This window comes from Hydractinia symbiolongicarpus, chromosome 12, assembly GCF_029227915.1.
Source record: "Hydractinia symbiolongicarpus strain clone_291-10 chromosome 12, HSymV2.1, whole genome shotgun sequence".
NCBI lineage: Eukaryota > Metazoa > Cnidaria > Hydrozoa > Anthoathecata > Hydractiniidae > Hydractinia > Hydractinia symbiolongicarpus.
This window is the reverse complement of record NC_079886.1, coordinates 24,497,683-24,523,646: the sequence shown is the minus strand read 5'-3', so window position 1 is coordinate 24,523,646 and position 25,964 is coordinate 24,497,683. Positions and strand designations below refer to the sequence as shown.

Sequence of the window (25,964 nt, the reverse complement as noted above, 5' to 3'; positions counted from 1 at the left end):
TTGTCGAAGGATCTCCTCCGCCTATAAATATATAGCGGTCGAATGATTGTAATTCAAGAAATTTGATTGGTCCATGTATTTTTAATCCTCAGCGATTGGTGTATGTTTATGGTTATTCTGTGACTGAACTCTTGTTCAGAATTAAAAAAATCAAGATGGCTGAAACAAATAGGCTGGGTTTGACGATACTTATAAATTTACTCTTTTTAACAAATATAGCGTTAACTTTCAATGTTGATACGGCAATACCGGAGTACTTTAGTAATAACGAGAATGGATCATTTTTTGGTTATTCTATCGCCTTTAATAGATATGAATTAGGGTGCGTATAAACCTTTAAATTTTCTTTCCAAATGTAAATGTGCTTTAGCTAGCTAGCTAAATGCTCATTCTCAGGATTTGGAATGACATGTTCACAATTTTCGGATCAGTTTTTAACGAATGATCAACACTTTTAAATTCAACAATAAAGTGTATTCTAGCGGATGATTTTAAGTTTATAAAAATTAAAGGCCAGCTTATTGAAAAAATTAGCATAAAGCATATACTGTTTGTATTACCTGGTTATCTAAACAAACGGCTCTGGTGATGATCTGGCAACTGTGCTTGCTACATAACTATAATTTTCATTATAGGTCATCCCTTAAAAAATTTTGCAAAAATGCCTGTGAACAAGGTGGCCGTTTGCACAGGATCAACCCAGAAAGAAACAATCTTAAACGTCCTATTTCTGTGATTTGTGTCTTAATTCCATAATATGTTTTTTCCAGTGTGAGATCCACTGGAATTATTTAGCCTATTTTATTATTAAAATGGTTGCAGCATTTCGCAACTTGTCTCAGATGAAGGTAGTGACTGCTTCAAAAGTCACCATGTACCTTTTTCTGATGCTCAAAAAACAGACGTGACCTTAGGAAAACTTAAAATGCCATACCCCCACGTCCAAAAATTTTCTTCACCATGATGTTTTTGCTGTCTGTTCTGTAAAGTACACAAGTGTCAGTGCCAGTAAAAGTATGGTAATATGGTACATCATGGACATAAGGCTCAGGATATCATGCCATAGCCATACATTGTTGCCAGTGAAAAGAGAAAGTTACAGAGAAAGGTGAAATCATGGAAATTAAGATGTTTACATAATTTGGTTGGTATACGCTATATATGAAAGTGTGCTTTTTTAAAAAAAGTTTATTTGATACCTACTATCACATTATTATTTTTATCAAAGTTATGTATACAGGACTTTTGATATAAAACTCCATGTTCGACTGTTAATAAACTCTTAATGAACACTTCTGTCACTAGGCATGTTTAACCCACACAATTCTTGTTTTGATAGACAAAGTATTGTTTTTATGACATGGTAAGTTCCCATACATACAATAAAGCCTATTTGATCACCTTGTTTTAACTTATGGCTGCAGTAATTAGAACAAATTGCTGAAAAACACTTTTCTTGTGCTTTTATAATTAAGTGTTGCACAGTATGGACACTATTAACTGACTGCAGGAAGTGTAATAAGAGCACTTCTTTGGTCCCACTCTCATCATAGTCTGAGTGGAACATAATTTTCATATATGGAATGTCATCATCATCCTCATTAAGCCTCATCAACTACCATCATCATCATCACCACCATTGTCATGTCATTATCATCATCATCTTTTTCCTTCATTTTTTTTCCAAATCAGCAACATCTTGGTAAACATCTATCATTTTGTTTGTTTCTATTTTTTGTGTGTGCAAGGAATTAATCATTATGTAAAAAATTGTACAGGTTTCTTCATTCCATTTTATGTTTGCATTGTGAAAATATTGTGAATGTTTCTTTTAAATGAGTTTTGTTAAGTTTTTTATCCAAATGTTTAAATTTAAGATTCAGTTCGGAAAATTTGTGACTGAAATTTTACGTCCTCTCTTAGTTTTTAAATTACTACCCTACAATATATGATATTATATCAAATGCACTAAATTACCAGTCCATAAATCAATCTTACTCGAAGGCGAGTAATCACTTTGTCAGCATTTTTTTTTTTTTTGAGGCGCCTATTTTATTGTAAAAATTAAAAATTTTATTGAAAACTGACAACTAGAACATGTTCAATTGTTTCATAGAAATGCAAACCCACCCCAATTTCTCTTTGCCTACAGAACTGCCATCACATTTCATTGTTTGAATCATGCAATATTTAACGCACGACAAAATCGATCATATGGTTGCTGGATTCATGCCATTAAAGAAATAATAAATAAGGAAGAGCATCTGTGGCTGTGTTTCCATTGTAATGCTTTTATAAATGTGTCAACAAAGTTCCAAACATGATAAATCAAATAAATCAATTGAAGTCTCTGTGTTAGACTTCTTTGCAACTATGACCTCTTGTTGTTTTGTTTCTGAAAATAGCAATAATTATCATAATAACTACGAGACAATGCTTTGAATTCTTTTTGTTTTGTTTTGTTTCTCTTGTCTCCAAAAACAATGGCGATTAGAATAAAGAGGAAATTTAATCTAATGGGGTGGGTGGGTTCACACTAGAATAAAGCCTGCTTAGAATAAAAATAAAGCATGCTTTGACTAAAGCAAGTTGTCGGTAACATTAAATGGAGAGCTGTAAACAAAATTTAAAATGAAACATGATGTTGTTTTTGTCACATACAAATGAGCTTTCATTTTCATATTACCTACTCAGTGACACAGATGTTTTTACCACAAGCCAAAAAGAACAGGGTAAACGGAGCCTACTATAATTTTTCAATTTTATCGAACTCCATCTCAGTGCTCATTTAAAGTTAAGACCGTTTGTTTACCTATGGTTTAGCACAAACATTTCGCGAAGGCCCCGTTTATTAGACAGGGATAAGAGATCATCAAGATCGTAAATATGGCAGCTGGAAAAAACAAATTTAAGATATTAAAGTACTGTTATTTCCATCTCTAGCAAGTTTTATATCCTCAATTTTTTAGGAAAGTCATAACTCTGTCTGAACTTAGAAATAGATAAAAAATGTATATGTTAATTTTTTGTGACATCTTAAAGTGAGAAAGGAATGTCTGTAAATAGTTTCAAGTAAGTCACTTTAACATTTTTAATTGTAAAACAATTTGTTTTGGACTTTTTAAAATTTTGTTTCTACATAAATTTTTAAAACATTTTTAAAACTGTTTCATTTGCTTTCATTTTCGAGGTTAAAAAAATAAATAAATGATAATTGTCTTCAAATCTTTTTAAATTCTTCACGTTTGAAAACAACTGTAATAATCCTAAATAAAAATATGTTCCTTTTGCCACCCTGTTATAGTAAAACAAGCTTAAAAACCATTTCAAAGTTTTATTCATTATCTGGTTCACCCAAGTCACTTGAATAGGGTCAAGCAGGCCTATCAATAAGAGGCGAAATTTGCTCTCATACAGGCAAAGATGCTTAGAAACAGGATAATAACTGAGCGATTTTGATTTCCAAATGTGGTACTCAGAATTTGTTTTTCTAATAGTTAAGTTGGATTAACATGGAACATATTTTAGTTTCGAAATTAAAAAATGATGCTTGTTCGGCTTGTAAGTGCAATAATGCAGACTTGTTCATTGTATCTCATTGGTGTTACAAACTACAAAGGGGTCTTGTTTATAATATCTTAGTCTACATAATTCTTGGGTAAGGTGTCAGTGGATTAGCTAGGTTGTACAGCTTTGAATAAGTTTTTGTTGCTTAATTACTTCATAATAGAAAAAAAAAGATTATTCTTCCTAGGGGGCTTGTTCATTACATATCTTAGGAAAGTATAATCACTAGGATTATGAAAGTACTGATCGCCAGATCTAAACACATTTTAAATTTAAACATTTTTTTAAAATAACAGAACATTCTTTCAGGAAATGATTTTATAATTCATTGTGAGTGTTGTTAGCCACTGTTCAACTTTCCACAATTGTTGATTACACAATTAGTCACAAAATTTAATCAATGACGCAACTTACAAACTTTTGATATGTGGGTTGAAATTCCTGGTTGTAAACATTGCTGGAACTTGTACTACGCTTGTTATGCACTCCAAAACAGTAAATTATCAATACTTGGGCTGTGCGATTTTTTGAATGGATGCTTTTTTTATCGATATGCCTCGTTAAGTGGTGGTATTTTATTGCTATGTTGTATATAATTTTTTAGCAGAAAATATTCATTACACTGTAGTAAATATGCTGCTATGTTTTTTCATAATATTATTTATGATGGTTTATAACAAAAAATAATGTTTATTGTAAGAAAGCTTTTTAAACCTTTTTTGCAATTTAAAATAAAAAAGCCAAAAAATAAGAAAAAAATTATAAGAAGTTGATTTTTTAGAGCGTAGTTAAGTTGCCGCTTAGGGTAATGCAGCATTTAACTATTAAAAACTGTATTTGAAAAATAAATGGTGTAACATCTGTGCTTTGACTGTTTCATTAAAAAAAGGTTATAACTGCTGTGTTTAATAAATAAAAAAGACCTCATATTTATGGATAAAAGATAACCTGCAGAGAAAATATAACCCTGAGGAGGGGCACGGGTAAATAGCACTACAAACAAAATGGCAGAGCATTGCAGTGAGTACAGCATGGCATGAGTCAGCGTTTCTTTGCTTACTGTTTGCTTATTATAAATTACTTCCTACAACGAACCAAGGTGTTTTGTTAATATCTTTACTTTTCACCACTTACAGTACTGAAATAAACAAAAAACAAAAAAAGGCACATGCAAATTCTCTACAATAAATTTAAGCATGCAATGTTGCGTGTTGTTTTCTTCATCATATTCGTTGCACTTGCCAATAATCTCTTGATAATGGTTAGTTTGTTGCAGCAACCATTTTATAAATAGTTAAAACAAATGATTGATGAAGAAATGGTATTCACAATTTTAACATAAACTTTGTAGAATGATTTGCAAGGACAGCATTTTGATTCACGAATTTTTTCCTGCTAATTCGAACCCTGGATGTATGAATACCCAAAATGGACAATATGTTTAGAGTCTTGTTAAACAGGTTTTGTGCTCTATAAGTCCAATATAACTCATTAGCTTCACAAAAAATAAGTTTACCATAATTTGACACCTCGCATTTATTAATTTGTTTACTTTGTTTAGGCTTATGATAGGTGCTCCTTTGAGTAAAGAAGCACCTTCTGGAAGTGGCGGAGCATTATATCGCTGTGGATATAACAAGAGGCAGGATTATGGTTGTGCAGTTGTGAAAAATGCAGATGTAAAAGAAGGTAATTTTAAATTGTACATCTCTAAAATGACTTCTTAAATTTTTTTAAAAAGAAATTGGTATTCACTGCCATGATGTTCAGTGCATAAATAAGAATCTAGCTACCAGACAGCAAAGTACAGCCAAAAATGCAACTTATGCTCATTTTTTTGCTTTTTTAACTAAAAAATTAAAAGCTTCTAGGTACTTTGTCCTTGTAGCCCACATATGCAGTCTTTTTCAATAGAGGCTTGCGATCGCACGCGCACACCTTGGCACACGCCTAAATCTTTTAGGCGTGTGATTAATTGCACGCCTGAAAAATAAATATGAGTTTTTAAAATCAACCTATAAAATCCATTTTGTAGCGCGCGATGGTACCCCTCAAAATAATTTTTGGAGACTCGTCAGACAAAACGTCCAATGGATTTCAGTCTTGGTCGGACACTTTTAGATCTCAGAAATTATTGAATAGTCCTGGTCCTTTTACTCCTTGAGTAAGCCTATTCATCTGCTGTTAGTTTTCAACTTTGGTGACTTACACGAAAGTCGTGCTGATGGCGGCGAAAAACAAAAATGGCTATTTTTCCGGCATGTGTAATCTACAGAGTCGAACATATAGATATATCTTGAATTTTTATCTTCTCCAACCTTGGTCATGTTTTTATCCAGAATGAGTCTCGTTAAAATATTTCTTTGTAATATACTTTTCAAAAAAAATATCAAACTAGCGAGCAAAGCGCGCTGGTCTGTTCATTGTGCAAAACGCGTTTGCCGGATTTTTAATATGTGCGCGGGATATGCGGAATGTGAGCATTTTAACCGGTTCGTAGCCCCTTTAAAGAACTACGTAGACATAAATCTCTTTTGCCTGGTCCCTTCATTGTTGGTAACCAGGTCTTACACAAGAAAACCAGCCATGCAGTTCTTAACTAATGCGGAGGTGAACGCTGACGGAGCACGAATGAAGCAAGTCTGCAAAACTGCAATTACAGGTGGAATAGATTGAGTAGGTGGAATAACATTTTATCATGGATTTAATTGTAGATAATTTCTTCATTTGACAAAATAATTGGAACCATAGCATGTTCGAATTTAATGGACTTTTTTTCTGCCTGCAAAAACAAAACCCACAGGCGGTATAAATTTTTTTCTGTAAAAATTTTCGGACATGTAGAAAAGAAAGTTAAGATTGAGAAAGTCGCTATACCAGTAGACGCTCGATCATCGTGTTTAGGGTTCACAATTTAAAACGTCCCCACTTTTCTACCGCAAAATGAATGCGCAACAAAAATAATCTCGGAGCCCGTATTGCAGGCGTAACATTTCACATCGCACATGTTACTTGATTTACACATGCGAATCATTGTACACTTACTTAAATATTCCTGAAAAAGACTGCATAGCCCCCTGCTGCATGTAAACTTTCCCAATCATAACACAGAAAATATTGTGTGCTTGAACTAAGATTGAGTATTTATAAGCATAACAAAATGTCTTTAATTCACTTTTTATCATTTTATTGGTTTAAATTTCTGTTTTAAAAAGTCTAAATAACTTGTTTTGCCTATAGTGACGTAATAGGGTTGTGTTAAAATTAATTCTTGGTAAATTTTTGTTATTAATTCAGGTGCAGGGGATGATAGACAGCACCAGTGGCTTGGAGCAACAGTTTCTTCAAATAACCGAATAACATTGGTACGAGTTCTAAATGTTATAATAATTGTATTTTTCACTTCTTTATGTTTTTCTTTTGACTGGCATATCAATTTTGTTAATTTTTCTTGTTTTAGGCTTGTGCTCCACGTTTTGCAAATAGAGGCACTAGTGGGAATGATTTTTTTTTGCTAGGAAAATGCGTAAATATTCTAGAAAAGGACAGCAGTTATGCTTGGAAGCCATGTGCTGCACGTATGTCACTATATTTTCTAGTAGTCTTTGAATATAAACCGGTTGGTGAGGTGACAACTTAATGAGATCCCGAGTACTTTTACAAGTTGGACTTACCTGAAAGATTTTCATAAAAAAATTCCTAATGACATATTCACTTTTTGTTAAAAGTTCATGTAACCCCAGATATCGTTATTTAAATATTTGTTTTTCTTGCTTCCTTGATGGTTGCTTTGATCTTTCAGACTAGCTCCAGTCCTTTTTAGTGGCATGTGACCCTATATGTAGTATTTTAGTAGCCCTAACAAATTAATGACTTTTACTCTCTATTATTAATGACTTTCATAGCCAAAAACAGTTAAAAAAATTCAAGGTACTTTCCACATCGATCTCTGTAGAAATGATTTGTTGTTGTTTTAAAAAAAATAATTCAACATGATGTACTAGTTGTCTAAGCAATAAAACAAAAAAATAATATATTAGCAGGAGGTGTGTGCATGATTTCTTTATTTCAAATTTAAAAGAATTTATTTCAACAAACAGGTTGTAAAAATCACTGATCTATAACCGACCTATGTGGGGTATGATGCTGAAGTGAGTATTGCCAACCTTGTTCTCAATAATCCTTGGTTACGAGGTTGTCTAAGTTACTCAGTAAATGGATATATTTTTTATTAAAAAATATTAAAATATTAATAGAAAAGAATACTAATTTAACTCATCCCATGATACAGAGCCAGAAATTACTGTCTAATTAAAGTTTGTTTACATGATAATCTTCCAATATGTAGCGCAAGCATCAACATAGTCTAGTAAACTAAACTCATCATTTTTCCCTTTTGCGATAGTGCACTAAGATAAGCAGGGTTACAAAATCAGGACAGACATCGAAGTGTGCGAGCAGAAAAGAGAGACAGGTATCCTGTCTAACATCAATGCTGCTCTGCACCTCCATGATTAGACCTTTTAAAAGCACATACATTAATGTTCAACGAAACCCTTATAATTTGCCATTTTTAGCGCCAACAAATAACTGCTGTGGCTATTTTCGCACTGATTAGAATACTGTGGCAGCTTTTTAAATTTTTAAACTTAACAAAACACAAAAAAATATTTTAGCTACCTTCTAAATAAAAAATATTATTTTTACTGGAGAAAAGCAAAGAAAAATAAGAAATAAAATAATAATACTTAATTGCACAAATATTAAAGTTTAACGCAGAAAAAACAGCATTTTATTATATATGTATTAGCGTTGTCTGCAATGATTTAATCAAACTACATTGATAACAAACTTTTTTAATGATGCAGTTTGTTGTTCATGCATTGTCGTAGGAGGCGACTGAACTATGCTCTGGAAAAACATTTTATGTGCGATTTTACCACGTCAAATAATTGCCAACGCGAAGATACATGTTTTGAAAATATGTCAGTAATTACCTCGGCAAATGCCGAGTGCCGTCTTAATTTACAAAGGTTGTAACCACCCTTAATCCTATTCGTGCTTGAGGGGGAGGGGTTATGCCGCCTTCATGCACAACTTGCGTCTCAAATGAAAGTCCTTTGAAATAAAAATCATGCACATTTTATTTTTTCTTTGATTGCTCAGCTATATGTGAGAACATATGCAGAATTATTTCTATTTTTTTAAAAAAAATAATCGTTCATAAAGAACTTATGCAGAATTACTTTAATTTTTTTTGAAAAAAAGTAATTGTTCGTAGAGAGCTGTCCTTTCACTTTGCCGCTCGAAGCTATATGTTCTGGCTATTCAGTCAGTAATAATTAAAGTGCTACTAAAATAATACGTAACAGGATCACGTGCCACTAAAAAAGACTGAAGCTAGAATGAAAATTTTTAACGAAGAAGAAGGTCCAAGATAACCAAGATGGCGGTCGAGCGACAAAAAAAATTAATATTTAAAAAGCCATATCTGGAGTTACATGAAGTTTTAACAAAAAGTAAATATATCATTTAGGATTTCTCATGGAAATTTTTCAGATGAGTCTAACTTGTAAAAGTACCTCTGGATTCCTTTAACACTTCAGGCTTACTTTGTCAATGACAATGATTGTTATGAAGTTGTTGGATGATTTTATTTATAAATTATTAATGAGGTGACATGTAGTAATTAAGTGTTGGTTGTTGTTTGTATTTATTGGGTGAGATAATTTTTTCTTTCACAAATGTGATCCAGCAGATATATTACTTTCAGGTTTTCAGAAAGTGTTAACTCTGTATAAAAATTTATGATTTATGTTATGAAACAAACTAAAAATACAGAATGTAAGAAAATGTAAGGAGAAAACATGTAACAAACAAAAAAATTAGTAAACCGCCAGTAACAAGTGTTATGTTAAATTCCCTAATAATTTCTCTTTTGTTTGAGTTAAGATTTATTCTTTGGAATTCAGATATAAGGTATAAACTCAAAAGAATTTTTCCTACAAAAACATGTGTAACCTTTTAATTTATACTTCTTCAGAATTATGTTCTTTAGTTACAGGTAGCTTAAAAAAAATTAAAACTGAGCAATGAAAACAATTAATCATCATCTTCACTTTTCTCCAATATTTTTTTAAATTCTTCTTTTTTATTTGTTTTCAGATATGGATAGATTTCAGGAATTCGGTTACTGCCAAGCAGGGTTTGCCGCTAAGATTTTTGGAGGAGGGGATAATAAATTGCTGTCTGGTCTTCCTAATATACAGTTAAATACAGGTATGCTTTTATGATACCTATACCTTGCTTTTTCAGGATTCTGCCAAGCTGGATTTTCAGCTTGCTACTTCGGCAGTAACACACAGAAACAGAGTAGTATACTATCAGGTGTACCTGTACAAGCATTAAGCGTTGAAAACAACCGAGGTATGTCATCACCCAAACCCAACCCTTATCCGCCCATAATTCTTACCGACCTATAACCCTTACCCACCTATAACCCTAAACCACCCACTCCAAGTAACCATCATTCCTGGAAATAAACATCCTTCCTGGTTTAAAAAACTCTTGTATGTGGCACTTCATTTAAAATCGCAAAGCTTTAATACCTCGTACTTCATTCTAAAATCAAAGAAATGAAACTGAATATCCACGATAGTTTGAACTAGTATTTACATACTTATACAATTACATACCAGTTAAGACTAACAAAGCTACAGTGCATGACAGAACAGGAATTTCAGATTTATGTTATTTTAAGTATATTTGCTGTTGACCTGCAGGAATAATATTTATAAGCTATTTATTTAGAAATTTTAGTAGAAGCAGTTTAGAATTCTGTCGCAAAGTCTGTATAAAATAAATGAATGCTCTGCAGTATGCATGTGTTATTTTTTATCTCACTATTTAGGACGATTGGCTATTGCACCACAGGGAGGAGCAAGTGCAAGTTTTACACCAAAAACATATTTGAATTATTCAGATTATATGGGTAAGGTGCAATAAAGCAACATTGAGTGAACAAATCTGCAGTATAAGATGCCTGATGTATAATTCTGGTAGTTAAATTTCTATTTGAAATTTATAGATGCACCTTTCTAAATGAAATGTTTGTGTGTCATCAAATAGTATGAACCTTTGTTTAACTGTTTTATGTCAAGCAATAAACCATTTTACGTGGCAAAAAAAGATGTTTTTATTGTAATTTTTTTGAATGCAGGCCTATCAATAGAAAATAGGCACCTGTGCGATAAAGTGCAGGATCCAAACTTTGAAATTTTGTTTATGCAAGCAATCCTGAAATATAAAAATATTCCAAAAATGAGTCAAAAATTTTTACTTGGTGAACAAGTGTAGTACAAGTTCCAGCATTGTTCACGGCCAGAAATTGCAACCAGATTTCAAACATTTGTAAGTCAAGTCATTAATTTAAATTTGTGACTATTTGTGGAACAACAATATTTATGCGACTACTTGCGGAACAAACAATATTATGTAAATTAAATTGTGAAAAGTTAAATGGCAGCTAATAATTGTTACTTTCAAAATCCTAGCAATTATACTCTTTTTTGTTCTATTGAGAATAAATTAACCAACAAAAGCCTGTTCAAAGCAAACCTGTACATCTTAGCTAATCATCTGAATCCCAAACCCAAATAAAGATAAGATATCATCAACACATCCCCTTCATAGTTAATAACCGCAGGTTACAGCCATGCGATCTTTCACTGGTGCAGAGGAAAATGCTGGCAAGACTCTTACAAGCGGAACAGGCAATATGTCTTTGGCATTATTCTATTTAATTTCAAATCTAAAATGTTTCTTTTTTTGTTTTAATTTGTATGAAAAAGCAAATTATTAGGAAAAAAATGGAGTACAATACTGAGTACAATAAAGATCTTTCAGCTAGCCAAACTTTTTTTTAGAACTGGGGGAGCAGTTAATGGCTCAGCTCTTATTCCATTTCTCAGAATTAGGTGCATCTTTGCATGCTGATCGAGATCTCTTGCCCCCCATTGATAAGCCTGTGTATGTGATGAAATGGAGAAAGGTTGGAATAGTACATTGAAAAAAAATAAGTTTTTTCTTGATAATTCAAGGAAATTGAAAGGTCTGAAAATCTTTCGTAGGATATAAGATGTACAAAAACTTCTTACTCTGCAAAAATTTTATACTATGAATTAGAAAGGCTGTATGTTATATTACCTTTTTAAGGTTATGCTGTGACCAGTGGAAAGTTTCACAAGGATAAAAATACAGTCAGTAAGTATACAGGACTTTTGCTTTACTATTCTGGTGTTTTTCACAAACTTGTTGGCCATGATAGATATCTTTTTGTTTAGTTGTGGTTGGTGGAAGTCCACGTGGAAATGAATTGGGTGGAAAGGTACACCTTTTTTAGCTCTTATTAAATGTGCTTGTGCGGAGACCTAAGCTAAAACAGTTGAACAGGCCTCCCACTGCAGTTTTGATTTTATTTTGATTAGGTTGAGATGCAGGGAGCGAATAGATGATGAATTAGTAAAAACATTAAAAAAATTTATTTTTATGTCAGAAAGGGATATTGAAGGTGTTTTTTTTTAATTTATTTGTTAGGTGATTATGTACTTCACTGACAATGGCTCCCCTGTTTTCTCAAGTGTGATTAATGACCCTTCCAAACAGGTAATTATTATTCTGAGCATAGCTATTTGCAGTTTCCTTATAGAATAATTATATGAATTGTTATGTTATCAAAGGAGGAATACAGCATCTGCATTTTGTTCTTACTTGTAGACCGGAACTTACTTTGGATCTGCTTTGGCAGCTGTGGCAATAGATAAAGTAAAAGTGTAAGTATTGATGCTTTTGGAAAATAGTTTTAGGAAAAAAATTGTTGTTGTTTTTTATCTTGCCATTAAACAAATATGCTGTAATTCCGTTTATTTAACCCTACTATTTCTATAAATGCCTTTTAAATGTTAATTCCCTCCCTCTGCTCGTACCAGTAGATAACAGCTTGGAACTTTTTGCTATCAAAGTTAGATAGACAATGATAAAGAAAATTATGTATTATTATCTATAATATAAATTTTTGTGTAAAAATCATTTCCCCCCCCCCCCCCCTGTTATATAAAACAAGCTATAAGAAGCCCCTTGAAACTAAAAAGAGAAGTAGTGGTAAAAAAAACAGAATTTTCTTTCGTCAACATATTTTCTTATTGTGTGTATGAAATATGTTTAGATATGCAGATTTAGTTGTTGGTGCACCTTTTTTTGCCGGCTCCACTGTCAATGAAGGAATTGTTTATGTTTATAAAAATAACAAACAGGTATGCTGTATTTCAATTCTTAAAAGAATATAAATGCCAGATTTATGATTAAATATGTTTTACTAATTGACTTGCCACAATCACTTAAACAGAAAAAATGGAACAAATTAGGTTTGTTTGTTGTACTTTTATAGAATTCTTTGGAACTGGTTCAAAGATTGTATGGTGAAAAACAACAAGGAGCCATGTTTGGATATGCTATTGGTAGTGTTGGAGATCTAAATCAGGATAACTATAATGGTAACGTACCTAACCCTATTGTTTTTCAACCTGTTATACTAATAAATTTACGTAAAGGGTAAAACAGTGTTGAAAATATACTTGCTAAAATACTTTTAGGTTGTGAAATTTGTTGGTTTTTGCATCTTTTTATTTTACAATAATCTTTATTATTTCTTGAACCTTATCCAAGCATTTAGCATTCCTCCCCACTGGTGTTAAACCTGTCTACTTTTAAAGTGTGTAACATAAATCAAACAAGTCAATATTTATAATGACATAATGAAATTGGGTTGTTTTACATGCATTGTCAAATTACAGTGTTTGTACATTTTTTTTAAATACATTACTTTTTGTACATTACTTTAGATATTGCTGTGGGCGCACCATGGGGTGGAGAAAATGGTAAAGGTGTTGTTTATTTGTATTATGGTAGTGCGAACAATGAACCTTTTTTATTAAAACAGGTACGCTATTTTAACCCGGTTGAGACGAAAGAGAGCTAGGTGCTTATAACTCAGTAGCTTTCCTATTTATTCATTTTAGACGTTATATGCAAGTAAATTGGATAATAAATTAGATGGGTTTGGTTTTTCTTTTGCTGACTATCATGCGTATAAAGTGCCAGCAGTTAGTGCTAATATTTTGAACGATGTTGACAATAACAATTACCCGGGTGAGAATAACTGTATTGCTAATGTGTATGTTTTTTATACTCTGATCGTTTTTGGTGGTGTTTCTAATATTGCCATATTTACTTTTTTTTAGATCTTGCTGTTGGTTCATACAGATCTAATCACGTTGTTTTGTTCAAGTATGATTTTATGTGAAATGAATTATTTAAGTTTTTTTTAAATAGGAATAGCTATACCACAAAATTTATCTCAACATTAACTAAAGCATCATCCACTGTAATTTTTTAATTTTTTTTAGGTCAAGACCTGTTATTGATGTGTTATGTGATATCAAAGGTCTAGATGGTGTTAAAATTGATTTGTATGATCTTACAGATATGTGCACAAATCCAGTTGATAAAAAGAAATACAAGTGGTACTTTTTTTTACCTTTGTTGGAATTTCGCATCCAAAACCTTTTTCTGTTCGAAGGTCAAAATATGCAATAATTCCAATCGATTATTTAAAAATATTTGTGTAGCATATGCAAACTCCAATGAATAAATTGACTGAATAAAATAACAAGTTAATTTAACATCGCAAGCATTTTCTGTACATAAATAAAAACCAGTGGGACATATCAATTTTTGCAAAGAATTTTATTTTGAATTAAATAATTCCAAGTTTAAAGACTTAAATGGTTTTGCCATGCATAAATCAATCTGTGCAAATGTCCAATTTCGATGCTTAAAGGAATCCCCCAAGTAAAAAATGATGTTGAACATTTGTTGGAACTTAAAAAATTACTTAACTTTCAATGTTTTAAAAATTTCTTTTTATTTTCAATTTCACGCATTTGAAAGGTTTTTGGATGTAATTATGTTATATTATGATGTGAAATTTACGTAATAGGAAATTTTGATTTGACATCCTGGAATGTAAAGATGGTATAGAGGTTCATTAATGAACATAGAATATTTGATTTCACAAACAAAGTAGTTAGTAGACTGAATATTCTTCATTTTTAGCATTACATCTTTTGATGTATGTTTCACATTGACGAACAGTGATAAAGAAGAAGGTATTTATGTTTTTATGGACTGTGTACTGTTGATTGTCTCAGTAATATCTGCACTGTAAAACAGTGAGGTGCACTTTAATCTCTTAATTAGATCTACATTGTTTGTCATTGTCCTCAACTCATAGTGTAAACACCCAACGCATCACCATTTCCACCTCCAACAATAATGAACAATTACTTTAATTTAAAATTAAGTTATTTCAATTTTTAATTTGATTTAAATTGAATTAAAAATTATCATACACCTTGGGAATGGGCTGTAAAACTTTATAGGGGATACCTAAACTAGACAAAGCACAGCTGCCTTCACACTATACCAGGTCATAATTTAAAGTTCTAAAATATTCCGTTTACCTTGTGCCTGGAACAGCTTTCATAAATTATAAGTTTTGTGTTATGTTTTATCTCAATTTTATTCATTCGAATAATGGATGTTTTACTTGATCTGTAGTTTACTTATTAGCTAATACGATCAGTATTTTCATCATCACATTGCTAAAAATTTACTTAGAAGGCTAATAAGTTGACTGGCAGCCTTGTGATAAAACGTTCGACTCCTTTAAAAAAGTTGGTGGCTTCAAATACTGGTTGAGTCATGTAACAGACGTAACAGTGTGAAATGGTCCTTTTTTCTTAGAGTTAAGCTTCAGCATAGAATTAATATCTCGCGTGGTTGTCTGGTTGAGCGATTGCAGTTTTTAAACAGCTTCCATAGCTCAAATGTGAGCTTTAAGTGTTCTGGGACTGATGTGTATTTTCTAAAGGTCCAGAGATCTCATTTTTAAAAAATAGCCACTCAAATACAGTGAATGTTATGTCCTAAGATTAAAATTTACGCCTCTTTATTAATCCAATACCCTTTTACTTTATCACTAAAGTTACTTACTTGATGGATGCAACCTTAACGTTTTTGCCACTGTTCATAGTAAAAAGATATTTTTAATGGCTAGACTTCAGATTAGTTTAACATTAAAATTAAGTGTTGTGTCACTTTAGTGTTGTTAATCACTTTATTAGGTAAACTTGTGTATATTCTTTCTAGCTGTAAATTATACTGTAGTCATTGACTCAGAGAAAAAGGCTGGTCGAAGAGGTTTCATTCAACTTGCAAATGGTGATAAAGTCAGTCAACTTACGGGTGTACTGGAGAAAGTTAAAACAGTTACATGTATTACACCGAAATATGTAATTTATTTATATGTAAGTATTTTGGGGGAAATTGAACATTTTTATAATATATTTGTCATTTTTTGTTACAAAAAAGTCGCTACATTTTTTGATTTAAAAAACTCAAAAAAGATAAATGTGTAAGACAAAAATTTTGCGAAAAACTATTACCAACGCATTTAAACATTTAAAATAAAACAAATAACTTTAATGTTCTTAAAAATCCTTGATTCTCATCAAAATATATTTCCAACATTGCTTTTTGATTAAACATGATAGCGAAGTTAGCTATGAGTGTTCGTACGTCCAGAGATTTTCTCTAGATCTGTTCGTTGTTTTTAGTTTACACATAATCAAGTGGCACCATTTCTGGCAAAAATCCCAAAATTTAGCCTAAGAATATCAAAAAAATATGGTTACCTTTTTCTACAAATGGTCTAATTTTTGGAGAATGTAATTTTAACGGAAATTTACCCATAGTGTGAAAAACAGCGTTGTTTTCTGTTCTGATAAGAATGCGACCATTAAAAAACTGGAATTTTGTGAAAAAATTTAATTTTATTTAAATAAAACTTCACAGAATCAACAATTAAAAAATTAAAAAGCTTATAGTTTGTGCCGGTCCAAGTGTGTGTTCCCAAATGGTTGTGCAGTCGAAACAGGTGAACAACAGCCCAAAATGTACTAGATAAACATTGAGACAAATTTTATAGTGATAAAATGCCTTAAAAAATCTGTGAACTTATATTTTAACGACATGAATAAAAGGATCATGACGCCATGTAAATACCAAACCCAACAATACAGTGTGAATTACTACAAACAACCTTTTTTCTTGTATTAAAATTAATTAAAAAAATTCTTTTTCTCACCTTTATTATTAGGCATGATAAAATTAAAAGTAAATTTGAGTTGATGTTTCTTTTTAGAATAACACTAAGGATATCAATAAGGAAATGTATGTTAAAGTCAGTTGGCTGTTACAACCAGGAAAAGACTGTACCAGCACGCTATGTCCAATAGCAAACGAGATGTCTAATTTAAAGCGAGTGGTGAAGGTGTGTACTTTACAAGTAACCAAAAATATACCCTTAAAAAACAAAATTGCAAGAAAATTAACTATCATGTTTTGTCACATTTGCCTTGTTCTAGTTGTTCTTAGTAATGTACCGCAAGTGATGCCATCATGAACAGTCAAAATTAAACAAATTCCTTTTAGATTCACTACATAAAAGGATGTAGCGGTGATGGCAATAATGTTTGTAACACCAAATTAAGTATTAAGTTAGGGAAAGCTCTTGAAGGGTTAGTGTTATTTTTAGTCATTATAATTAAAAAACAGCAAAGCGCCATCCAACATCTTTGTTCTTACCTTTATAGAGGCTATGAGACTATTCAAGTTGGTGTCACAAAAGTTCTGAACATCACTGCGACTATCAAAAATAAAGGAGAGAATGCTTTCGACAATAACTTAAGAATTGGTTATCCCAAAGAAGTTAACCCTAACAAAGTTGTGATCAAAAATGTAAGAACTTCCCCTTTAAGTACACAATCACGATGTATTTACATCACTCATGTGCTGTACCTTTAAAGAAAGGGAAGAGGGAAAGAAGAGGGGGGGGGGGGGGGGTGGTTAGAAAATAGATAAGGTATTTTGTAATTAAACTACACTAAATTTTATGGTAAGCTATAAGTGAGGGTTTCCCAAAATTTTTGTCTTTTAGTTTTAATTCTTGTGTCTATAAAAAAAAATGTTCGTTGGTTGTCATGTGTTTTTAAATCTTTGACAGTTTGCTGGTACTCCTGTGTGGGATCCAAATATAAATAGAGCAGGCGGACAGGCTGTTGTCGGGGTCACACTACCTTCTCCAATTGCACCGAATGAAGAGTATGTGGTGTCCGTAGAATTCGGAGTTGCCAGAGTCTCTAAAGGAACTGAGCGTCTCACATTTGAAGGATGGCTTAAAACGTAAGTTGCATATTTGGTAAAGTATATGCTAGATTGTGTAGATTGGGTGTTAGCTACTTTAGAAGATTGAATGAGTCTTTCTTTTCTTTTTTAGCGAAAGTGAAGAGATGGAACCAGCTGATAATAATGATACATTAACCATCCCGGTTGCCTTAATAGCAAATTTAACTGTAACAGGGTGAGGCTTTCACATCTATTTTTAATGAAACGTGGTAACTTTTTTTTAAAGTTCTTGCTTACGTGCGATGCTTGTAGTGCGGTTTTAGCTGTATGTATTCATTTTTATGTGTGTCTTATAGCTCTTGTTTATACATTTAGAAATGTGGTACCAGAACAAATCAAATGGGACAGCGCTGCCAAAGCTGATAAAGTTGGTCCCGAAGTCGTGCATACTTTTTATGTGAGCCATTTTAGATCTTTTTTACTTTTAAGCATTCTTACATGAATAGAACGGAGGCTAGCTTATCGTTATCATAACTAACCCGAAGTAACTAATATACTGAAGTCACATAGACCAGTTAATTTATGACATAGACATTTAACTACCCTTTAGCTTTAACTAATCGGAAATAATCTCAATGTAAGTACAACTACTATTTTTATTTTTTATTTTTACAGTTTCAAAACCTTGGTCCGAGTACTGCTGACACATCTGACGTAGTAATCAATTTCCCTTTGAAATATGAAGGTCAAATTATGTTTAACATATTCAAGGCGCAGGTATTGTGGAGATATTATTTACATGTTACGAAAAGATGTATGTCAAAAAAATTAATTTTAAATACATGTTAACTTTCAACGCTATTTTCTAAGAACCTTCAATCTTAGATCGTGTTTTTATCTACTTGCTAGCGTGTGTTTATTATATTTTATTTTTTTATGTGCAGCTCGAAGGGAGTGACAAGACAAAGAGTGCTGGGACTTGCGCTTACGGAAAACTAAACCCGTTGGGCCTGGACGTAAGTGTAAAGATATTGTTTGTTTAAAGCCTGTTTTGCAATAAGCGTTTTTCGTCGCAGCTTTTGATTTTGTACGTGGTCATACATATTAAAACATTTTCCACCCGCAGCGTCTATATTTGTACCTCTCGAAGTTAAATTTTTAAAAACCCTACCCTGCATAATTACATAATTTACGCGGAAAAATTAGAGACATTGAGCATAATTATCATAATTTAAGTTAACTCGTTGTCATGGATGAGCTATCGTATAACACACGATATTACAAGTTTTCGTGTTTTTTTCAGGTAACAACATCACAGCAAGGTAGTGGAAACGTAACAGCGAAGAAATTGAGAACGCGTCGAGAAGTCGACAGCAGTATAGTGCAGCTAGTAAGTATATTTTTTTGTTTTTGAACTTTCAGTTGCAATTAAGGAATTCTTTTATTGTAATGAATTTTTAATGTAATTTTAATTAACCCTGCATCTGTCCATTCGAAAAGAACTTGTGATATGTAATTTTTTTTTCGATCTTCTATCCATTCGAAAAAAACTTGTGACATGTGTTTTTTTTCCATATTGTGTAAATACAACATTTTATTTCATCCCATTATTTCGTTTTAGGGTTGCGGTGGAAGTGTAGAATGTAGAGAAATTAAGTGTTCACTAGGTTTGTTGAAGAAGTCAGACGGCGTCACTCTCAAAATCACTTCGAATCTAGTTGCAAGCACCTTTCAACAGGTAAAGGGTTAGCTAAAGTGCAGATCAATGCCATATTTTTCATGTGTTGTTATATTATTAGCGTATTCAGGCTTACTTACGTATACTGAAAAACGTACCTGCTGCTAAGCGTAATGGTGAGACTCGATTCAGCATTTTTTCTTTCTGCATGAATTAAAACCATGCGTGTTTTTAAAAAGTAAGCAATTTTCCTTCTCAAAAAAGGATTGTGAAATTAAAATCAATGTATTTAACGTCATTCTTGTTCCCTAAATTTTAAGTTGTGGTTTCTTCAATTTTTACATTTTTTAATTGCGTATTTTATTTTACATTTTGGTTGATTTGTATGGGTTTTTTTATACATTGATACGAACGATTTTGTTTTCATTTTAGAAGGTGAAAGATAGTCGAATAATCAATGTTCAAGCGAAATTTACATCAACAGCTGTTGACAAGCCAAAAAATGCTGCCCCAGATACTGTCATTGTATGTGTCATTTTATATCTGCTTCCAAACATACGCTATTGAATTAGTTTACTTTTGGGCCATTTAGGCATGACCTACATTTTTTGGTGACAATAGAGAAAAGGGAAAATTGCGAGTCTAAACGAAAGAACTAACAACGATACTCTACGATACTTTAAAACTAATGGAAATGTAATATAGGAAAGCTTTCCTAAGCTTTCTCTTTACCGATATTCTAACAGCATGAATTTTTACTTCTTTTTAGATTCCCTTTACAGCGTTAACACCAAATTTAACAAAGGAAGAAGACACGGAATTTCCATATTGGATTGTAATTGTTTGCATCTTAGCTGCCATCTTGATTATTGCTATTATAGTGTTTATCATGTACAAGGTCAGTTATTCTTGATTGAAAGTTGCTTTTTAGTTTTTTCGCTGTACGCAATTTCTTTTTTTCTTTTTTCTTTTTTTTTTGGGGGGGGGAGAAGAGGGGAGAATTTCGTCTCTTCAAGAGGTCAAACGTAAATCTTATCTTACAAAGGTAAGATTTTCAAAATTAGCAGATTGCAGAATAACGCATCGAAATTCAACAAAATTGTACGTATATATACGGTATGCCGAAAGTAAACAGTATTTTTAAAACAATATGATAAAGGCAACGCACTTAGATCGACACTAAAATTAACACCGTGCATTTTATCATGGTGCCCAGCAACCTTGAAACAGATTTGGGATATGTATTTTATCACTGAGAATATTTAAAATCGTAGCCCATAAATTGCACTGTGAATTTATTTTAAAAGCAACATCTCTTTTTAATAACATTAGTTACGCTCAGTAATGTTGAGGTTGAAATCAAAAATTTTGGCCTGTAACAGCTCAGGCTTTTTCATTAAGGTAAAAACTGTCGAGCAACATGCACAACAGTTGTACAACAATTGTCGTTATAATTTTAAAGGAAACGCGTGTTGCATAGGAAAACGAACAAATGTTGTAAGGATAAAAAATCACTCAAACAGTTACACATGTTTTGCACAACGTTTACTGGCTTGAATGGAAACCGACCAAAAATGGATTTGCTTGTGAAAAAACTTTCCTTTGGATGATTAGCTGAAAGATATCTGAAAGCTTCAATTTGATAGTTGTCGCACTTTATTTTTGTATTCTTGCTTCTGTGGTGCTTGTTAAAAAAATGGGGAAAAGTTCCTAAAGAAAGTACTTAAAAATCCTGTGTAAACACCGTTGTTTTTCTTATTATAGAAAGGGTTCTTCAAACGTAAGAAGATGGGCGAAGAAGAAGAAGAAGAAGGATTACGAGGTAACGAAGCGGAAGATTAAAAACTTCCCCAGGACGATTAGAGCTGAATATTTGATGTGCGCAGTACTCAAAGCCGTCGGGAGAGTGGTCACACTAACAGTAACAAATTATTTAACGTAATTTATTTTTTACGCTGAATTACTAACAACATACACATGTGAGTTTGAGGAGTCGCGTCGATCATTTCAGAAGCTTATCCTGTCCTTCCCTTTCGTTAGAAACACTTCGGTTTTTTTTATTATTATTTAATAGTTTATTATTCTTACTAATAACTGGAATATTTTTTATTTTATACGACTTCGCGTAGTTCATGCAGCTTAGCGTAGGTTGAATTTTTGATATGCAGATAACGCTACTATCTTTGTTTTGTTTATGTTTAAAACTTTTATATAACTAAACACTAACCCTTTATGTTGCGCCGTTATTTAAAATTTCCAGTGTTTTTGGTACTGTAAATATCTGTGAAGACAAACTTGTGGAGGGCTAACATTAACATTATGCCGATATTTTAGTCAAATAAAAAACTAGTCATGGCTGCACCTACCTAACTAAATCTTCTTTAATATTTGTAAAGATTTTCTTCTTGTGTTAGTACAATTTACTGTTTGTTTGGTTTTTTTAGGCGTTTCGACCAAGTAGAATATTGAAATTTGCAATCCTGTTGCTAGCCTTCTTTGAGTTTAGGCAGGATATAATGGAGGTGGAGTCGTGTCTTTTTACGGGTATATTTTTGTACTGCGAGACTACTATATACACGGTGTTTCTCTCTTCGTGTTATCTCGACGATGTAGAGCTAATGTTCTTCGATTTTTTTTCGATTAAAAGTTACTATGTGAACTTACAAGCAGTACATCTTGATAAATGTTCGTTATTTGATTATATTTTTCATATATATAATGTGTATAATTTGTGTAGTTTCAAATTAATGTTTTTTCTATTGTTAATTACCGTGATGATGTCAAAACGAAGGTTTAAAGTAGCTTTTAATAAACACGTGTCGATTTTTGAATTTCCCTTATTCTCGTACTAAACAATGAAATGATATTATGAACGAAATCAGAGATACAAGTTTTATTGAGTAGAGGGTGATATCACTGTGTCACCTATTCGATTATTTAGATATAAAGTCCTAAACCTTTAAGCGTGTATTCGGTACTCGTAGTTCAACCGTAGTGTGTTTTTAAATTTTGCATCGACAGTTGAAGCTTGGTTCCCCCAAAACATTTAAATGACTTATCTATGGCTTAACAATATTTGCAAAATAATGCGAAATAATTTTGTACTCTGTCCAATTTTTCGTTAAGTTCGAAACACGATTCCTATAAAAAACACATTCAGGCAAATAAGTAGCGGTAATATTGACTCTCCTGAATGTAGGTCTTGTTATACTTATTTGTTTTTGATTTTGTTGTTCTGTTGTTGTTTTAATAAACATAGCAAGCTTTCCCAAAGTCCTTTCTTTAGCTTGGCATTTTTTTGTGTCTAAACAACTTTTGAATTTCTCTGCGTATCTTTGGAATTCTGGCGAAGTAGATGATTGGGTTAATACAAGAATTTATTTGAGAGGTGAAACAAGCGACATAATAAACTATTTGAAGGTCTTTCTCATCCGCATACTTCGTCTTGTCGTTCACCATCATTAACACGAGGCAAATTAAAATCGGAACAATACATATAAAGTAGCATGTGATGAGCGTCGTCACGGCTTTGACTGTTTTGACGTATTTTTTCTCGTGCCGACACGCTTTAATCTTGTCGATAGGATGCAACGTGTTGCTATGGTTATCTACCGTTATCTCGTTTTCTTGCCTCGTCGAGCTTAATCTGACAGCGATACTACTACCAAACTCTTCTATCACGCTTTTTCTTAAGTCATTCACTGATCTTTCTTTCTTCTTTACTACAGAACTTAAAAAGTAATAGCTGACAAGAAGTGTAAATAGCGGACCCACGACCAGTAAGATAACAACAGCGTAATACGGATAAACACCAGCGTATCTTATAAAAGGAGTTAAAGCTGGAAACAGCCACGCGAACGCTACCAAAATGTATAACTTTCGCGTAGTCATGTATTGGTCGTAATTTTTCGATCTTTTTAGTAATATATACCGATCGTAACTAATAATACCGACGGTAATTACCGAAGTACCCACAAGAAGTATTGTAAAATATCGTCGAACAGTATCGAAAAGTAAATTGCATTGGAACGATCTTTTCAAAACTTGTATACCTGTCAATGGAGAGAGCACACATCCAACTAGAAAATCGGAAACGGCTAAAGACTGTAACAAGCGATTATATTTCATCTGTAATACATCATGTCGCAGAATGAACAAAATCATACTATTTCCTGCACATACACCAACAGCAAGAAGAAGAAATAAAACTCCAAACACATCAGTAACTGGACTGGTCAATAAATTAATAAACGTGTTGCATGTTGTATCGCCCATCTTTAATGCTTCCTTTTTTTGTAACTTTCCAATTTTTGTTGTTGTTGTTAACACGAGCAGGTGATATTCTATTGTCGTAGATTTTATTCTGTTTTCTTGTTTTAATAATAGCAACAACATATCGCGATTGAGGCTGAATGAACTATCATGTACACACAAATTAGATAATTCCTGTTATATGAATTATCATTTTTTAAATTTTTGTTTTTGTTTCATAATAAATAATCTATTATAACATTATGCCCCCCTCGTTGACATGTAGCGGGCAGATTTCCTAACAACCCTAAAATTGCCATGGGTTTTACAAAGCAAGCTCTCCACATCATTTGAAAATGCTCTACCTTTTAGCTCTCTCTACAGCTAGATATAATAGCATATCCATCTAAATGTTTTGTTATATTGATACCAGGGGGAGAATTACAGAAATAATAGAAGAAAAATTCAATTTCGTTTGATTGAATTAGTTTTTTTTAACAAATGGAGCTTTTTAATGCTTTTATGTTTGTAACTATTGAAAGTGAATTACTCATCCAGATTGGATGAGTAATTAAATATAAAAGGCCTGTTGTTTACATCTTCGACCTACAGCTATTAGTGCGCATGTCCGTTATTACTAACGAAAATTCAAACACGTTGCGTCTCCCGGAATGTGATATATAGTTTCATAAAGTGAAATCTAAAACCAAAGTGAATATGCGCCGTGTTTGCATGACGTTTCAAAATTGTTTGAAAAATTTAGGGTCGCTACCTTGTTGTACGCGAAGTTTCACGATAACTAAATTTCACAGTGTCGCTCACTTTACCTGGACTTCACTTCGGTCTATTTGCATAAAAAATAATATTTTTGCGAATAAAAAACTAAAAAAAAAGTTTCTCAATGTATGTTTGAACCTAACCCTTGTGTTTGTGGTCCAGGAACGGGCAACGAATTAGTTTTAAAAATGAAGGTGAAGGGGTTAATATAGGGATAAAGGGGGATTTTCACGAGACAAATTGGACTGCGAATTCACCGGCGAAATATATCTGAGCATGCGCATTTTTATTTGTTTAGATTTGAAAATTTTGCTTTGGCGTAAAGTAGAAACAGTTTCTACCTTTGAGCGGCGAAATATTTCGCTGTAAGCCAATCAGAACGCAATCTTCAGAGTTTATTCTTAGAGAAGAATTTGAAAATAACTGCCTTTTATAAAACCCAAAAGAGTGCTTATATTTAGTTTTTTAAATGTGCCACATGTTTTTTGTTTTTTGTGGTAATCACCGACGAATTCGCCATTTATAATTCGCTGTTTGAAATCCCCTTAACCCTATTCGGTCCGGGGTTTTTCGAACATACTATGACCGGGGGGGGGCGGATTCCGCCCCCCCCCTCCATAACTTTTCATAGGGTTGTTCAAATGAAATCAAACTTGGCACACTTATAGTACGTCATAAAAGGAACAAAATGGCGCCAAAAAAAATTTGCTTGCTTCAGCACATTTTCTGTGACGTCATCAAAAGCTTGAAAATTGTTAAAAATGTCACTATCTGCTTAAAATATAATTACTTTTGTTCTAGGGCAAAATATAAAAACTCCTGTTAGGATTATCCTTAGAACTTGATTATTATATTTGTAAAGATTTTATTCTTGTGTTAGTACAATTTACTGTTTGTTTGGTTTTTTTAGGCGTTTCGACCAAGTAGAATATTGAAATTTGCAATCCTGTTGCTAGCCTTCTTTGAGTTTAGGCAGGATATAATGGAGGTGGAGTCGTGTCTTTTTACGGGTATATTTTTGTACTGCGAGACTACTATATACACGGTGTTTCTCTCTTCGTGTTATCTCGACGATGTAGAGCTAATGTTCTTCGATTTTTTTTCGATTAAAAGTTACTATGTGAACTTACAAGCAGTACATCTTGATAAATGTTCGTTATTTGATTATATTTTTCATATATATAATGTGTATAATTTGTGTAGTTTCAAATTAATGTTTTTTCTATTGTTAATTACCGTGATGATGTCAAAACGAAGGTTTAAAGTAGCTTTTAATAAACACGTGTCGATTTTTGAATTTCCCTTATTCTCGTACTAAACAATGAAATGATATTATGAACGAAATCAGAGATACAAGTTTTATTGAGTAGAGGGTGATATCACTGTG

General features: G+C 32.5%; 2 protein-coding genes across 3 annotated transcripts; one reads left to right on the top strand and one right to left on the bottom strand.

Annotated features, from left to right (window-relative positions):
• Positions 1-100: 100 nt before the first annotated feature.
• Positions 101-22,380, top strand: LOC130622608 (integrin alpha-V-like). Of its 2 annotated transcripts, none has more exons than XM_057438091.1 (31): positions 101-322; positions 5,129-5,256; positions 6,865-6,932; positions 7,028-7,145; positions 9,883-9,993; positions 10,478-10,558; positions 11,782-11,829; positions 11,910-11,953; positions 12,163-12,231; positions 12,343-12,398; positions 12,791-12,878; positions 13,013-13,118; positions 13,467-13,564; positions 13,644-13,773; positions 13,866-13,911; positions 14,031-14,147; positions 14,740-14,792; positions 15,835-15,992; positions 16,889-17,017; positions 17,179-17,264; positions 17,340-17,484; positions 17,750-17,928; positions 18,023-18,106; positions 18,247-18,328; positions 18,547-18,648; positions 18,816-18,887; positions 19,175-19,261; positions 19,493-19,609; positions 19,982-20,074; positions 20,319-20,447; positions 21,314-22,380. In XM_057438091.1, exons 1-31 carry the CDS (start codon positions 156-158, stop codon positions 21,389-21,391), a joined length of 3,069 nt encoding a protein of 1,022 aa, XP_057294074.1. In that variant the 5' UTR covers positions 101-155; the 3' UTR covers positions 21,392-22,380. The 2 variants fall into 2 exon arrangements, with proteins under 2 accessions (XP_057294074.1, XP_057294073.1); XM_057438090.1 differs by lacking the exon at positions 9,883-9,993 and adding an exon at positions 9,733-9,846 and having other exon boundaries at positions 102-322.
• LOC130622611 (alpha-1A adrenergic receptor-like) lies at positions 22,171-24,126 on the bottom strand. Its single transcript, XM_057438093.1, has one exon. It carries the CDS (start codon positions 23,942-23,944, stop codon positions 22,832-22,834), a length of 1,113 nt encoding a protein of 370 aa, XP_057294076.1. The 5' UTR covers positions 23,945-24,126; the 3' UTR covers positions 22,171-22,831.
• Positions 24,127-25,964: the final 1,838 nt, after the last annotated feature.

Excerpts from the sequence above, each read along its gene's own strand:
- LOC130622608 (XM_057438090.1), top strand. The coding sequence starts at position 156 with ATGGCTGAAACAAATAGGCTGGGTTTGACGATACTTATAAATTTACTC. Across the intron at positions 12,232-12,342 it reads TTAATGACCCTTCCAAACAG|ACCGGAACTTACTTTGGATC; the intron begins GTAATTATTATT and ends TCTTACTTGTAG. Across the intron at positions 12,879-13,012 it reads TTTATAAAAATAACAAACAG|AATTCTTTGGAACTGGTTCA; the intron begins GTATGCTGTATT and ends GTACTTTTATAG.
- LOC130622611 (XM_057438093.1), bottom strand. The coding sequence starts at position 23,944 with ATGTTGTTGCTATTATTAAAACAAGAAAACAGAATAAAATCTACGACA.